Below are 17,696 nucleotides of genomic sequence, written 5' to 3' on the forward strand. Positions count from 1 at the left end.
GGAGACACGCTGTGTGCACGATATCACTGAGACCCTGTGTGTGCACGATGTCACTGAGACGCGGTGTGTGCACGATGTCCCTGCGACGCGGTGTGTGCACGATGTCCCTGAGACCCGGTGTGTGCACGATGTCACTGAGACATGGTGTGTGCACGATGTCCCTGAGACACGCTGTTTACACGACGTTCCTGAGACACGGTGTATGCACGATGTCCCTGAGACGTACTGTGTGCACAGTGTCCCTGAGACATGGTGTGTGCATGATGTCACTGAGACACGGTGTGTGCACGATGTCCCTGAGACGTGCTGTGTGCACAGTGTCCCTGAAACATGGTGTGTGCACGATGTCCCTGAGACCCGGTGTGTGCACGATGTCCCTGAGACCCAGTGTGTGCATGATGTCCCTGAGACCCGGTGTGTGCACGATGTCCCTGAGACCCGGTGTGTGCACGATGTCACTGAGACCCGGTGTGTGCACGATGTCCCTGAGACCCGGTGTGTGCACGATGTCCCTGAGACGCGGTGTGTGCACGATGTCCCTGAGACCCGCTGTGTGCACGATGTCACTGAGACCCGGTGTGTGCACGATGTCACTGAGACACGGTGTGTGCACGATGTCACTGAGACCTGGTGTGTGCACGATGTCCCTGAGACACAGACGCGGTGTGTGCACGATGTCCCTGAGACGTGCTGTGTGCACGATGTCACTGAGACGCGGTGTGTGCACGATGTCCCTGAGACGCGGTGTGTGCACGATGTCCCTGAGACCCAGTGTGTGCACGATCTCCCTGAGACCCGGTGTGTGCACGATGTCCCTGAGACCTGGTGTGTGCACGATGTCCCTGAGACCCGGTGTGTGCACGATGTCACTGAGGCGCGGTGTCTGCACGATGTCCCTGAGACGCGGTGTGTGCACGATGTCCCTGAGACACGGTGTGTGCACGATGTCACGGAGACCCGGTGTGTGCACGATGTCCCTGAGACGCGGTGTGTGCACGATGTCACTGAGACCTGGTGTGTGCACGATGTCCCTGAGACACGGTGTGTGCACTACGTCACTGAGACCTGGTGTGTGCACGATGTCACTGAGACGCGGTGTGTGCACGATGTTCCTGCGACGCGGTGTGTGCACGATGTTCCTGAGACCCGGTGTGTGCACGATGTCACTGAGACACGGTGTGTGCACGATGTCCCTGAGACGGGCTGTGTGCACAGTGTCCCTGAGACATGGTGTGTGCACGATGTCCCTGAGACCCGGTGTTTGCACGATGTCCCTGAGATGTGGTGTGTGCACGATGTCCCTGAGACGCGGTGTGTGCACGATGTCACTGAGACACGGTGTGTGCACGATGTCCCTGAGACCCGGTGTGTGCACGATGTCCCTGAGACCTGGTGTGTGCACGATGTCCCTGAGACCCGGTGTGTGCACGATGTCCCTGAGACCCGGTGTGTGCACGATGTCCCTGAGACCCGGTGTGTGCACGATGTCCCTGAGACCCGGTGTGTGCACGATGTCCCTGAGACCCGGTGTGTGCACGTTGTCCCTGAGATCCGGTGTGTGCACGATATCCCTGAGACCCGGTGTGTGCACGATGTCCCTGAGACACGCTTTGTGCACGATGTCACTGAGATGCGCTGTGTGCACGATATCACTGAGATGCGGTGTATGCACGATGTCGCTGAGAGGCGGTGTATGCACGATGTCCCTGAGACACGGTGTGTGCACGATGTCCCTGAGACACAGTGTGTGCACGATGTCCCTGAGACACGCTGTGTGCACGATGTCCCTGAGACCCGGTGTGTGCACGATGTCCCTGAGACGTGCTGTGTGCACGATGTCACTGAGACACGCTGTGTGCACGATGTCCGTGAGACGCGGTGTGTGCACGATGTCCCTGAGACACGATGTTTGCACGATGTCCCTGAGACACGGTGTGTACACGATGTCCCTGAGACACGGTGTGTGCATGATGTCCCTGAGACGCGGTGTGTGCACGATGTCACTGAGACGCGGTGTGTGCACGATGTCACTGAGACGCGGTGTGTGCACGATGTCCTTGAGACGCGGTGTGTGCACGATGTCCCTGAGACGCGGTGTGTGCACGATGCCCCTGAGACACGGTGTGCGCACGATGTCACTGAGACCCGGTGTTTGCACGATGTCCCAGAGACGCGGTGTGTGCACGATGTCACTGAGACACGGTGTGTGCACGATGTCCCTGAGACCCGGTGCCTGCACGATGTCACTGAGACACGGTGTGTGCATGATATCCCTGAGACGTGGTGTGTGCACCATGTCCCTGAGACGCGGTGTGTGCACGATGTCACTGAGACCCAGTGTGTGCACGATGTCCCTGAGACGCAGTGTGTGCACGATGTCACTGAGACACGGTGTGTGCACGATGTCCCTGAGACGCGGTGTGTGCACGATGTCCATGAGACCCGGTGTGTGCACGATGTCCCTGAGACCCGGTGTGTGCACGATGTCCCTGAGACACGGTGTGTGCACGATGTCACTGAGACACGTTGTGTGCACGATGTCCCTGAGACGCGGTGTGTGCACGATGTCACTGAGACACGGTGTGTGCACGATGTCCCTGAGACGCGGTGTGTGCACGATGTCACTGAGACGTGGTGTGTGCACGATGTGCCTTAGACCCGGTGTGTGCACGATGTCACTGAGACGTGCTGTGTGCACGATGTCCCTGAGACACGGTGTGTGCACGATGTCCCTGAGACGCGGTGTGTGCACGATGTCCCTGAGACACGGTGTGTGCACGATGTCACTGAGACACGGTGTGTGCACGATGTCCCTGAGACGCGGTGTGTGCACGATGTCCCTGAGACCCGGTGTGTGCACGATGTCCCTGAGACCCGGTGTATGCACGATGTCACTGAGACCCGGTGTGTGCACGATGTCCCTGAGACACGGTGTGTGCACAATGTCACTGAGACACGGTGTGTGCACGATGTCCCTGAAACACGATGTGTGCACGATGTCCCTGAGAGGCAGTGTGTGCACGATGTCCCTGAGACGCTGTGTGTGCACGATGTCCCTGAGACCCGGTGTGTGCACGATGTCCCTGAGACCCGGTGTGTGCGCGATGTCCCTGAGACCTGCTTTGTGCACGATGTCACTTAGACCTGGTGTGTGCATGATGTCACTAAGACATGGTGTGTGCACGATGTCCCTGAGTCACGGTGTGTGCACTTTGTCACTGAGACCCGGTGTGTGCACGATGTCCCTTAGACCCGGTGTGTGCATGATGTCACTGAGACCCGGTGTGTGCACGATGTCCCTGAGACGTGGTGTGTGCACAATGTCCCTGAGACCCGGTGTGTGCATGATGACCCTGAGACGCGGTGCGTGCACGATGTCCCTGAGACCCAGTGTGTGCACGATGTCCCTGAGACCCGGTGTGTGCACGATGTCACTCAGACCCGGTGTGTGCACGCTGTCCCTGAGACCCGGTGTGTGCACGATGTCCCTGAGACCCGGTGTGTGCACGATGTCCCTGAGACCCGGTGTGTGCATGATGTCCCTGAGACCCGGTGTATGCACGATGTCACTGAGACCCGGTGTGTGCACGATGTCACTGAGACCCGGTGTGTGCACGAAGACCCTGAGACCCGGTGTGTGCACGGTGTCCCTGAGACCCGGTGTGTGCACGATGTCCCTGAGACCCGGTGTGTGCACGATGTCCCTGAGACCCGGTGTGTGCACGATGTCCCTGAGACCAGGTGTGTGCACGATGTCCCTGAGACCCGGTGTGTGCACGATGTCCCTGAGACCCGGTGTGTGCACGATGTCCCTGAGACCCGGTGTGTGCACGATGTCCCTGAGACCCGGTGTGTGCACGATGTCCCTGAGGCACGGTGTGTGCACGATGTCCCTGAGACCCAGTGTGTGCACGATGTCCCTGAGACGCGGTGTGTGCACGATGTCCCTGAGACCCAGTGTGTGCACGATCTCCCTGAGACCCAGTGTGTGCACGATGTCCCTGAGACCTGGTGTGTGCACGATGTCCCTGAGGCACGGTGTGTGCACGATGTCACTGAGACCCAGTGTGTGCACGATGTCACTGAGGCGCGGTGTGTGCACGATGTCCCTGAGACCCGGTGTGTGCACGATGTCCCTGAGACCCGGTGTGTGCACGATGTCACTGAGGCGCGGTGTCTGCACGATGTCCCTGAGACGCGGTGTGTGCACGATGTCACGGAGTCCCGGTGTGTGCACGATATCCCTGAGACACGGTGTGTGCACGATGTCACTGAGACCCAGTGTGTGCAAGATGTCACTGAAGCGCGGAGTGTGCACGATGTCCCTGAGGCGCGGTGTGTGCACGATGTCCCTGAGACCCGGTGTGTGCACGATGTCCCTGAGACCCGGTGTGTGCACGATGTTACTGAGGCGCGGTGTCTGCACGATGTCCCTGAGACGCGGTGTGTGCACGATGTCACGGAGTCCCGGTGTGTGCACGATATCCCTGAGACACGGTGTGTGCACGATGTCACTGAGACCCAGTGTGTGCAAGATGTCACTGAAGCGCGGAGTGTGCACGATGTCCCTGAGACGCGGTGTGTGCACGATGTCACTGAGACCTGGTGTGTGCACGATGTCCCTGAGACACAGTGTGTGCACGACGTCACTGAGACCTGGTGTGTGCACGATGTCACTGAGACGCGGTGTGTGCACGATATTCCTGCGACGTGGTGTGTGCACGATGTTCCTGAGACCCGGTGTGTGCACGATGTCACTGAGACATGGTGTGTGCACGATGTCCCTGAGACATGCTGTGAGCACGATGTCCCTGAGACACGCCGTGTGCACGATGTCACTGAGACTCGGTGTGTGCACGATGTCCCTGAGACCCGGTGTGTGCACGATGTCCCTGAGACACGGTGTGTACACGATGTCCCTGAGACGCGGTGTGTGCACGATGTCCCTGAGACGCGGTGTGTGCACGATGTCCCTGAGACGCGGTGTGTGCACAATGTCACTGAGACGCGGTGTGTGCACGATGTCACTGAGACACGGTGTGTGCACGATGTCCCTGAGACATGGTGTATGCATGATGTCCCTGAGACATGGTGTGTGCACGATGTCACTGAGACCCGGTGTGTGCACGATGTCACGGAGACACGCTGTGTGCACGATATCACTGAGACCCTGTGTGTGCACGATGTCACTGAGACGCGGTGTGTGCACGATGTCCCTGCGACGCGGTGTGTGCACGATGTCCCTGAGACCCGGTGTGTGCACGATGTCACTGAGACATGGTGTGTGCACGATGTCCCTGAGACACGCTGTTTACACGACGTTCCTGAGACACGGTGTATGCACGATGTCCCTGAGACGTACTGTGTGCACAGTGTCCCTGAGACATGGTGTGTGCATGATGTCACTGAGACACGGTGTGTGCACGATGTCCCTGAGACGTGCTGTGTGCACAGTGTCCCTGAAACATGGTGTGTGCACGATGTCCCTGAGACCCGGTGTGTGCACGATGTCCCTGAGACCCAGTGTGTGCATGATGTCCCTGAGACCCGGTGTGTGCACGATGTCCCTGAGACCCGGTGTGTGCACGATGTCACTGAGACCCGGTGTGTGCACGATGTCCCTGAGACCCGGTGTGTGCACGATGTCCCTGAGACGCGGTGTGTGCACGATGTCCCTGAGACCCGCTGTGTGCACGATGTCACTGAGACCCGGTGTGTGCACGATGTCACTGAGACACGGTGTGTGCACGATGTCACTGAGACCTGGTGTGTGCACGATGTCCCTGAGACACAGACGCGGTGTGTGCACGATGTCCCTGAGACGTGCTGTGTGCACGATGTCACTGAGAAGCGGTGTGTGCACGATGTCCCTGAGACGCGGTGTGTGCACGATGTCCCTGAGACCCAGTGTGTGCACGATCTCCCTGAGACCCGGTGTGTGCACGATGTCCCTGAGACCTGGTGTGTGCACGATGTCCCTGAGACCCGGTGTGTGCACGATGTCACTGAGGCGCGGTGTCTGCACGATGTCCCTGAGACGCGGTGTGTGCACGATGTCCCTGAGACGCGGTGTGTGCACGATGTCACGGAGACCCGGTGTGTGCACGATGTCCCTGAGACGCGGTGTGTGCACGATGTCACTGAGACCTGGTGTGTGCACGATGTCCCTGAGACACGGTGTGTGCACTACGTCACTGAGACCTGGTGTGTGCACGATGTCACTGAGACACGGTGTGTGCACGATGTCCCTGAGACCCGGTGTGTGCACGATGTCCCTGAGACCTGGTGTGTGCACGATGTCCCTGAGACCCGGTGTGTGCACGATGTCCCTGAGACCCGGTGTGTGCACGATGTCCCTGAGACCCGGTGTGTGCACGATGTCCCTGAGACCCGGTGTGTGCACGATGTCCCTGAGACCCGGTGTGTGCACGTTGTCCCTGAGATCCGGTGTGTGCACGATATCCCTGAGACCCGGTGTGTGCACGATGTCCCTGAGACACGCTTTGTGCACGATGTCACTGAGATGCGCTGTGTGCACGATATCACTGAGATGCGGTGTATGCACGATGTCGCTGAGAGGCGGTGTATGCACGATGTCCCTGAGACACGGTGTGTGCACGATGTCCCTGAGACACAGTGTGTGCACGATGTCCCTGAGACACGCTGTGTGCACGATGTCCCTGAGACCCGGTGTGTGCACGATGTCCCTGAGACGTGCTGTGTGCACGATGTCACTGAGACACGCTGTGTGCACGATGTCCGTGAGACGCGGTGTGTGCACGATGTCCCTGAGACACGATGTTTGCACGATGTCCCTGAGACACGGTGTGTACACGATGTCCCTGAGACACGGTGTGTGCATGATGTCCCTGAGACGCGGTGTGTGCACGATGTCACTGAGACGCGGTGTGTGCACGATGTCACTGAGACGCGGTGTGTGCACGATGTCCTTGAGACGCGGTGTGTGCACGATGTCCCTGAGACGCGGTGTGTGCACGATGCCCCTGAGACACGGTGTGCGCACGATGTCACTGAGACCCGGTGTTTGCACGATGTCCCAGAGACGCGGTGTGTGCACGATGTCACTGAGACACGGTGTGTGCACGATGTCCCTGAGACCCGGTGCCTGCACGATGTCACTGAGACACGGTGTGTGCATGATATCCCTGAGACGTGGTGTGTGCACGATGTCCCTGAGACCCGGTGTGTGCACCATGTCCCTGAGACGCGGTGTGTGCACGATGTCACTGAGACCCAGTGTGTGCACGATGTCCCTGAGACGCAGTGTGTGCACGATGTCACTGAGACACGGTGTGTGCACGATGTCCCTGAGACGCGGTGTGTGCACGATGTCCATGAGACCCGGTGTGTGCACGATGTCCCTGAGACCCGGTGTGTGCACGATGTCCCTGAGACACGGTGTGTGCACGATGTCACTGAGACACGTTGTGTGCACGATGTCCCTGAGACGCGGTGTGTGCACGATGTCACTGAGACACGGTGTGTGCACGATGTCCCTGAGACGCGGTGTGTGCACGATGTCACTGAGACGTGGTGTGTGCACGATGTGCCTTAGACCCGGTGTGTGCACGATGTCACTGAGACGTGCTGTGTGCACGATGTCCCTGAGACACGGTGTGTGCACGATGTCCCTGAGACGCGGTGTGTGCACGATGTCCCTGAGACACGGTGTGTGCACGATGTCACTGAGACACGGTGTGTGCACGATGTCCCTGAGACGCGGTGTGTGCACGATGTCCCTGAGACCCGGTGTGTGCACGATGTCCCTGAGACCCGGTGTATGCACGATGTCACTGAGACCCGGTGTGTGCACGATGTCCCTGAGACACGGTGTGTGCACAATGTCACTGAGACACGGTGTGTGCACGATGTCCCTGAAACACGATGTGTGCACGATGTCCCTGAGAGGCAGTGTGTGCACGATGTCCCTGAGACGCTGTGTGTGCACGATGTCCCTGAGACCCGGTGTGTGCACGATGTCCCTGAGACCCGGTGTGTGCGCGATGTCCCTGAGACCTGCTTTGTGCACGATGTCACTTAGACCTGGTGTGTGCATGATGTCACTAAGACATGGTGTGTGCACGATGTCCCTGAGTCACGGTGTGTGCACTTTGTCACTGAGACCCGGTGTGTGCACGATGTCCCTTAGACCCGGTGTGTGCATGATGTCACTGAGACCCGGTGTGTGCACGATGTCCCTGAGACGTGGTGTGTGCACAATGTCCCTGAGACCCGGTGTGTGCATGATGACCCTGAGACGCGGTGCGTGCACGATGTCCCTGAGACCCAGTGTGTGCACGATGTCCCTGAGACCCGGTGTGTGCACGATGTCACTCAGACCCGGTGTGTGCACGCTGTCCCTGAGACCCGGTGTGTGCACGATGTCCCTGAGACCCGGTGTGTGCACGATGTCCCTGAGACCCGGTGTGTGCATGATGTCCCTGAGACCCGGTGTATGCACGATGTCACTGAGACCCGGTGTGTGCACGATGTCACTGAGACCCGGTGTGTGCACGAAGACCCTGAGACCCGGTGTGTGCACGGTGTCCCTGAGACCCGGTGTGTGCACGATGTCCCTGAGACCCGGTGTGTGCACGATGTCCCTGAGACCCGGTGTGTGCACGATGTCCCTGAGACCAGGTGTGTGCACGATGTCCCTGAGACCCGGTGTGTGCACGATGTCCCTGAGACCCGGTGTGTGCACGATGTCCCTGAGACCCGGTGTGTGCACGATGTCCCTGAGACCCGGTGTGTGCACGATGTCCCTGAGACCGGTGTGGCACGATGTCCCTGAGACACGCTTTGTGCACGATTTCACTGAGACGCGCTGTGTGCACGATATCACTGAGACGCGGTGTATGCACGATATCACTGAGTTGCGGTGTATGCACGATGTCCCTGAGACCCGGTGTATGCACGATGTCACTGAAACCGGTGTGTGCACGATGTCCCTGAGACACGGTGTGTGCACGATGTCACTGAGACACGGTGTGTGCACGATGTCCCTGAGACCCGGTGTGTGCACGATGTCCCTGAGACCCGGTGTGTGCACGATGTCCCTGAGACCTGGTTTGTGCACGATGTCACTTAGACCTGGTGTGTGCATGATGTCACTGAGACATGGTGTGTGCACGATGTCCCTGAGTCACGGTGTGTGCACTTTGTCACTGAGACCCGGTGTGTGCACGATGTCCCTGAGAGACTGTGTGTGCACGATGTCCCTGAGACGCGCTGTGTGCACGATGTCCCTTACACCCGGTGTGTGCACGATGTCCCTGAGACCCGGTGTGTGCACGATGTCCCTGAGACGAGCTGTTTGCACGATGTCCCTTAGACCCAGTGTGTGCACGATGTCCCTGAGACCCGGTGTGTGCTCGATGTCCCTGAGAGCCGGTGTGTGCACGATGCCCCTTAGACCCGGTGTGTGCATGATGTCACTGAGACCCGGTGTGTGCACGATGTCCCAGAGACGCGGTGTGTGCACGATGTCACTGAGACACGGTGTGTGCACGATGTCCCTGAGACGCGGTGTGTGCACGATGTCCCTGAGACCTGGTGTGTGCACGATGTCACTGAGACGCGGTGTGAGCACGATGTCCCTGAGAAGCGGTGTGTGCACGATGTCCCTGAGACCCGGTGTGTGCACGATGTCCCTGAGACGCGGTGTGTGCATGATGTCACTGAGATGCGGTGTGTGAACAATGTCCCTGAGACATGGTGTGTGCACGATCTCCCTGAGACGCGGTGTGTGCACGATGTCCCTGAGACCCGGTGTATGCACGATGTCACTGAGACCCGGTGTGTGCACGATGTCCCTGAGACACGGTGTGTGCACGATGTCACGGAGACACGGTGTGTGCACGATGTCCCTGAAACACGATGTTTGCACGATGTCCCTGAGACACGGTGTGTGCACGATGTCCCTGAGACGCGGTGTGTGCACGATGCCCCTGAGACCTGGTGTGTGCACGATGTCCCTGAGGCCCGGTGTGTGCGCGATGTCCCTGAGACCTGGTTTGTGCACGATGTCACTTAGACCTGGTGTGTGCATGATGTCACTGAGACCCGGTGTGTGCACGATGTCCCTGAGAGACTGTGTGTGCACGATGTCCCTGAGACGCACTGTGTGCATGATGTGCCTTAGACCCGGTGTGTTCACGATGTACCTGAGACCCGGTGTGTGCAAGATGTCCCTGAGACGCGCTGTGTGCACGATGTCCCTTAGACCCGGTGTGTGCACGATGTCCCTGAGACGCGGTGTGTGCATGATGTCACTGAGATGCGGTGTGTGAACAATGTCCCTGAGACATGGTGTGTGCACGATCTCCCTGAGACGCGGTGTGTGCACGATGTCCCTGAGACCCGGTGTGTGCACGATGTCCCTGAGACCCGGGTTGTGCACGATGTCCCTGAGACGCGGTGTGTGCACGATGTCTCTGAGACGTGGTGTGTGCACGATGTCCCTGAGACCCAGTGTGTGCACGATGTCCCTGAGACCCGGTGTGTGCACGATGTCCCTGAGACCCGGTGTGTGCACGATGTCCCTGAGACCCGGTGTGTGCACGATGTCCCTGAGACCCGGTGTGTGCACGATGTCACTGAGACCCAGTGTGTGCACGATGTCACTGAGACCCGGTGTGTGCACGATGTCACTGAGACCCGGTGTGTGCACGAAGACCCTGAGACGCGGTGTGTGCACGATGTCCCTGAGACCCAGTGTGTGCACGATGTCCCTGAGACCCGGTGTGTGCCCGATGTCCCTGAGACCTGGTGTGTGCACGATGTCCCTGAGACACGGTGTGTGCACGATGTCACTGAGACCCAGTGTGTGCACGATGTCACTGAGGCGCGGTGTGTGCACGATGTCCCTGAGACGCGGTGTGTGCACGATGTCCCTGAGACCTGGTGTGTGCACGATGTCACTGAGACGCGGTGTGTGCACGATGTTCCTGCGACGCGTTGTGTGCACGATGTCCCTGAGACCCGGTGTGTGCACGATGTCACTGAGACATGGTGTGTGCACGATGTCCCTGAGACACACTGTGTGCACGATGTCCCTGAGACACGCCGTGTGCACGATGTCACTGAGACTCGGCGTGTGCACGATGTCCCTGAGACCCGGTGTGTGCATGATGTCCCTGAGACCCGGTGTGTACACGATGTCCCTGAGACGCGGTGTGTGCACGATGTCCCTGAGACGCGGTGTGTGCACGATGTCACTGAGACGCGGTGTGTGCACGATGTCACTGAGACACAGTGTGTGCACGATGTCCCTGAGACACGGTGTGTGCACGATGTCCCTGAGACATGGTGTGTGCATGATGTCCCTGAGACATGGTGTGTGCACGATGTCACTGAGACCCGGTGTGTGCAACATGTCACTGAGACACGGTGTGTGCACGATGTCCCTGAGACATGGTGTGTGCACGATGTCACTGAGACACGGTGTGTGCACGATGTCACTGAGACACGGTGTGTGCACGATGTCCCTGAGACGCGGTGTGTGCACGATGTCCCTGAGACCCGGTTTGTGCACGATGTCCCTGAGACCTGGTTTGTGCATGATGTCACTTAGACCTGGTGTGTGCACGATGTCCCTGAGTCACGGTGTGTGCACGATGTCCCTGAGAGACTGTGTGTGCACGATGTCCCTGAGACGCGCTGTGTGCACGATGTCCCTTGGACCCGGTGTGTGCACGATGTCCCTGAGACCCGGTGTGTGCACGATGTCCCTGAGACGCGGTGTGTGCACGATGTCCCTGAGACCCGGTGTGTGCACGATGTCCCTGAGACCCGGTGTGTGCACGATGTCACTGAGGCGCGGTGTTTGCACGATGTCCCTGAGACGCGGTGTGTGCACGATGTCCCTGAGACACGGTGTGTGCACGATGTCACAGAGACCTGGTGTGTGCACGATGTCCCTGAGACACGGTGTGTGCACGATGTCACTGAGGCCCAGTGTGTGCACGATGTCACTGAGGCACGGTGTGTGCACGATGTCCCTGAGACGCGGTGTGTGCACGATGTCACTGAGACCCGGTGTGTGCACGACGTCCCTGAGACACGGTGTGTGCACGACGTCACTGAGACCCGGTGTGTGCATGATGTCCCTGCGACGCGGTGTGTGCACGATGTCCCTGAGACCCGGTGTGTGCACGATGTCACTGAGACCCGGTGTGTGCACGATGTCCCTGAGACGCGGTGTGTGCACGATGTCTCTGAGACGTGGTGTGTGCACGATGTCACTGAGACCCGGTGTGTGCGCGATGTCCCTGAGACCTGGTGTGTGCACGATGTCCCTGAGACCCGGTGTGTGCACGATGTCCCTGAGACCCGGTGTGTGCACGATGTCCCTGAGACCCGGTGTGTGCACGATGTCCCTGAGACCCGGTGTGTGCACGATGTCCCTGAGACCCGGTGTGTGCACGATGTCCCTGAGACCCGGTGTGTGCACGATGTCACTGAGACCCGGTGTGTGCACGATGTCACTGAGACCCGGTGTGTGCACGATGTCACTGAGACACGGTGTGTGCACGAAGACCCTGAGACGCGGTGTGTGCACGATGTCCCTGAGACCCAGTGTGTGCACGATGTCCCTGAGACCTGGTGTGTGCACGATGTCCCTGAGACACGGTGTGTGCACGATGTCACTGAGACCCAGTGTGTGCACGATGTCACTGAGGCGCGGTGTGTGCACGATGTCCCTGAGACCCGGTGTGTGCACGATGTCCCTGAGACCCGGTGTGTGCACGATGTCACTGAGGCGCGGTGTGTGCACGATGTCCCTGAGACGCGGTGTGTGCACGATGTCCCTGAGACACGGTGTGTGCACGATGTCGCGGAGACCTGGTGTGTGCACGATGTCCCTGAGAAACGGTGTGTGCACGATGTCACTGAGACCCAGTGTGTCCACGATGTCACTGAGGCGCGGTGTGTGCACGATGTCCCTGAGACGCGGTGTGTGCACGATGTCACTGAGACCTGGTGTGTGCACGATGTCCCTGAGACACGGTGTGTGCACGACATCACTGAGACCTGGTGTGTGCACGATGTCACTGAGACGCGGTGTGTGCACGATGTCCCTGCGACACGGTGTGTGCACGATGTCCCTGAGACCCGGTGTGTGCACGATGTCACTGAGACATGGTGTGTGCACGATATCCCTGAGACACGCTGTGTGCACGATGTCCCTGAGACACTCCGTGTGCACGATGTCACTGAGACTCGGCGTGTGCACGATGTCCCTGAGACCCGGTGTGTGCACGATGTCCCTGAGACCCGGTGTGTACACGATGTCCCTGAGACGCGGTGTGTGCACGATGTCCCTGAGACGCGGTGTGTGCATGATGTCACTGAGACGCGGTGTGTGCACGATGTCACTGAGACGCGGTGTGTGCACGATGTCCCTGAGGCACGGTGTGTGCACGATGTCCCTGAGACATGGTGTGTGCACGATGTCACTGAGACCCGGTGTGTGCACGATGTCCCTGAGACCCGGTGTGTGCACGATGTCCCTGAGACCTGGTTTGTGCACGATGTCACTTCGACCCGGTGTGTACACGATGTCCCTGAGACGCGGTGTGTGCACGATGTCCCTGAGACGCGGTGTGTGCACGATGTCCCTGAGATGTGCTGTGTGCACAGTGTCCCTGAGACACGGTGTGTGCACGATGTCACTGAGACACGGTGTGTGCACGATGTCCCTGAGACGCGGTGTGTGCACGATGTCCCTGAGACCCGGTGTGTGCACGATGTCCCTGAGACCCGGTGTGTGCACGATGTCCCTGAGACCTGGTTTGTGCACGATGTCACTTCGACCTGGTGTGTGCATGATGTCACTGAGACATGGTGTGTGCACGATGTCCCTGAGTCACGGTGTGTGCACGATGTCCCTGAGAGACTGTGTGTGCACGATGTCCCTGAGACGTGCTGTGTGCACGATGTGCCTGAGACGCGCTGTGTGCACGATGTCCCTTAGACCCGGTGTGTGCACGATGTCCCTGAGACCCGGTGTGTGCACGATGTCCCTGAGACCCGGTGTGTGCACGATGTCCCTGAGACCCGGTGTGTGCACGATGTCACTGAGGCGCGGTGTGTGCACGATGTCCCTGAGACGCGGTGTGTGCACGATGTCCCTGAGACACGGTGTGTGCACGATGTCACGGAGACCTGGTGTGTGCACGATGTCCCTGAGACACGGTGTGTGCACGATGTCCCTGAGACACAGTGTGTGCACGATGTCACTGAGGCACGGTGTGTGCACGATGTCCCTGAAACGCGGTGTGTGCACGATGTCACTGAGACCTGGTGTGTGCACGATGTCCCTGAGACACGGTGTGTGCACGACGTCACTGAGACCTGGTGTGTGCACGATGTCACTGAGACGCGGTGTGTGCACGATGTCCCTGCGACGCGGTGTGTGCACGATGTCCCTGAGACCTGGTGTGTGCACGATGTCACTGAGACATGGTGTGTGCACGATGTCCCTGAGACACGCTGTGTGCACGATGTCCCTGAGACACGCCGTGTGCACGATGTCACTGAGACTCGGCGTGTGCACGATGTCCCTGAGACCCGGTGTGTGCACGATGTCCCTGAGACCCGGTGTGTACACGATGTCCCTGAGACGCGGAGTGTGCACGATGTCCCTGAGACGCGGTGTGTGCACGATGTCACTGAGACGCGGTGTGTGCCCGATGTCACTGAGACACGGTGTGTGCACGATGTCCCTGAGACACGGTGTGTGCACGATGTCCCTGAGAGACTGTGTGTGCACGATGTCCCTGAGACGCGCTGTGTGCACGATGTCCCTTAGACCCGGTGTGTGCACGATGTCCCTGAGACCCGGTGTGTGCACGATGTCCCTGAGACGCGGTGTGTGCACGATGTCCCTGAGACCCGGTGTGTGCACGATGTCCCTGAGACCCGGTGTGTGCACGATGTCCCTGAGACGCGGTGTGTGCACGATGTCCCTGAGACCCGGTGTGTGCACGATGCCCCTGAGACACGGTGTGCGCACGATGTCAATGAGACACGGTGTGTGCACGATGTCCCTGAGACCCGGTGTATGCACGATGTCACTGAAACCCGGTGTGTGCACAATGTCCGTGAGACGCGGTGTGTGCACGATATCCCTGAGACACGATGTATGCACGATGTCCCTGAGACACGGTGTGTACACGATGTCCCTGAGACACGGTGTGTGCACGATGTCCCTGAGACGCGGTGTGTGCACGATGTCCCTGAGACACGGTGTGTGCACGATGTCCCTGATACGCGGTGTGTGCACGATGTCCCTGAGACGCGGTGTGTGCACGATGTGCCTGAGACCCGGTGTGTGCACGATGTGCCTGAGACCCGGTGTGTGCACGATGTCCCTGAGACACGGTGTGTGCACGATATCCCTGAGACCCGGTGTGTGCACGATGTCACTGAGACCCGGTGTGTGCACGATGTCCCTGAGACCCGGTGTGTGCACGATTTCCCTGAGACCTGGTTTGTGCACGATGTCACTTAGACCTGGTGTGTGCATGATGTCACTGAGACATGGTGTGTGCACGATATCCCTGAGTCATGGTGTGTGCACTTTGTCACTGAGACCCGGTGTGTGCACGATGTCCCTGAGACCCGGTGTGTGCACGATGTCCCTGAGACCCGGTGTGTGCACGATGTCCCTGAGACCCGGTGTATGCACGATGTCCCTGAGACGCGGTGTGTGCACGATGTCCCTGAGACGCGGTGTGTGCACGATGTCCCTGAGACGCGGTGTGTGCACGATGTCCCTGAGACGTGGTGTGTGCACGATGTCACTGAGACCCGGTGTGTGCACGATGTCCCTGAGACGCGGTGTGTGCACGATGTCCCTGAGACGCGGTGTGTGCACGATGTCCCTGAGACGTGGTGTGTGCACGATGTCACTGAGACCCGGTGTGTGCACGATGTCCCTGAGACGCGGTGTGTGCACGATGTCCCTGAGACGCGGTGTGTGCACGATGTCCCTGAGACGTGGTGTGTGCACGATGTCACTGAGACCCGGTGTGTGCACGATGTCCGTGAGACCCGGTGTGTGCACGATGTCACTGAGACCCGGTGTGTGCACGATGTCCCTGAGACGCGGTGTTTGCACGATGTCACTGAGACCCGGTGTGTGCACGATGTCACTGAGACCCGGTGTGTGCACGATGTCCCTGAGACGCGGTGTTTGCACGATGTCACTGAGACACGGTGTGTTTTTATTCGTTCATGGGATCAGGACATCGCTGGCAATACCAGCATTTATTGCCCATCCCTAGTGTGCGCGATATCTCTGCGATACGGTGAGTGCACGATGTTCCTGAGACATGGTGTGTGCACGATGTCTCTGAGTTGTGGGTTTTAAATGTACTATTTTGCCTGTTCTTGTTGCCCACAGATAAATGTGGACCTGATTGGCCCTGAAAACATTGTGGATGGCGACCGCACCCTAATCCTGGGTCTGATCTGGATGATTATCCTGCGCTTTCAGATTGCCTCCATCACCCTCGATGAGGTAAGACAAACCTGCCCTACTTGGTGTAAATGACTGCTCGGAATGTCACACCCTCACTGCTTGACTATGCACAGATCTGACCGATCTGGTGAAATGTCAAACATGCTTCAGGCACGTGATTGATTACACAGTCTGCCACTCCCTCCATCTATGCAGTGATGTGACTGGGCTGTGCAGCTGGCTACACCTGATCCCGTAATGCACTAGTACGGTCATCTCAATGGTACCAATGGTACAGTGCCTTTTCTATTTACTAAGGATGTGGCAGGCTGGTTGTAGTATTGTTAAAAGCTCAGACAAATAGGGGCTTCTACATACACTGTAGTTATTCACCTGTTGGACCGAATGGCCAGTTTCTGTGCTGTAAATTCTAATCATTTTATGTATATTTATGAAAGTGGGCTTCATAACTGCAGGATTTAATCTGTGGAATGTACAAAGTAAAACCACTGCAGCTTGAGCTGGAGTCCTGTGCTAGTTGCTGGTGTGGAGTTTGCTGCATGTTTGTCACTGTCCTCTGCTGCATGTAGCTGCCTGGTTCCACCTTTGAGACTGGGAAGGATTCCCGGACTGCATGATCCTCTGGGGTCTGCTGGTCAGACTCGGGCTACTGACTGATCCTAAATCTGTTCACTCACCAACTTTCTGTTCTGTGCTAGGATGAGTTTGGTGCCAGCAGCGCCAAGCGTTCTGCCAAGGAGGCTCTGCTGATTTGGTGCCAACGAAAGACAGCCGGATATGAGAATGTCGATATTCAGAACTTCTCATCGAGCTGGAAAGATGGACTGGCCTTCAATGCACTTATTCACGCTCATAGGTAATCACAAACTCAGTTCAGTTACCCTGTTTACCACAATTACCCTGAATGTCCCCAGGATGTGAAGGGGAAGAATCAGCTGGGGTTCCTGCTTCTTCTCACTATCCAGTGACCTCTACTGGAAGCTGCACATATGAATGTTGAGTGAAGAGAGGAAGGGGTTGGCTATGATAGACACCCACTGTTGAGTAACCTGCCGATGCCATCGCATGGCAACTGCCCGTGAGGTGCTGAAGAGCAGCCAACTCCCTGGAATGGAACCCCAGCATGAATCAGCTCGCTGAGGTACTGGGAGTGGGGGAAGTCACTCCCTGGAATGGAACCCCAGCA

The 17,696-nt window shown here is 58.4% G+C and overlaps 1 protein-coding gene across 1 annotated transcript in view; it reads left to right on the forward strand.

The window, feature by feature from the left end:
* Positions 1-17,696, forward strand: part of sptbn5 (spectrin, beta, non-erythrocytic 5) — a 781,023-nt gene that overhangs the window by 41,085 nt on the left and 722,242 nt on the right. The window contains 2 exon segments of the mRNA XM_086003837.1: positions 16,433-16,549; positions 17,209-17,366. Of these exon segments, the coding sequence (XP_085859963.1) occupies positions 16,433-16,549; positions 17,209-17,366 (275 nt within the window).

This window comes from Somniosus microcephalus, chromosome 12 (genome assembly GCF_052327205.1).
Source record: "Somniosus microcephalus isolate GS21.2 chromosome 12, FLI_Smic_1.0, whole genome shotgun sequence".
Taxonomy (NCBI): domain Eukaryota; kingdom Metazoa; phylum Chordata; class Chondrichthyes; order Squaliformes; family Somniosidae; genus Somniosus; species Somniosus microcephalus.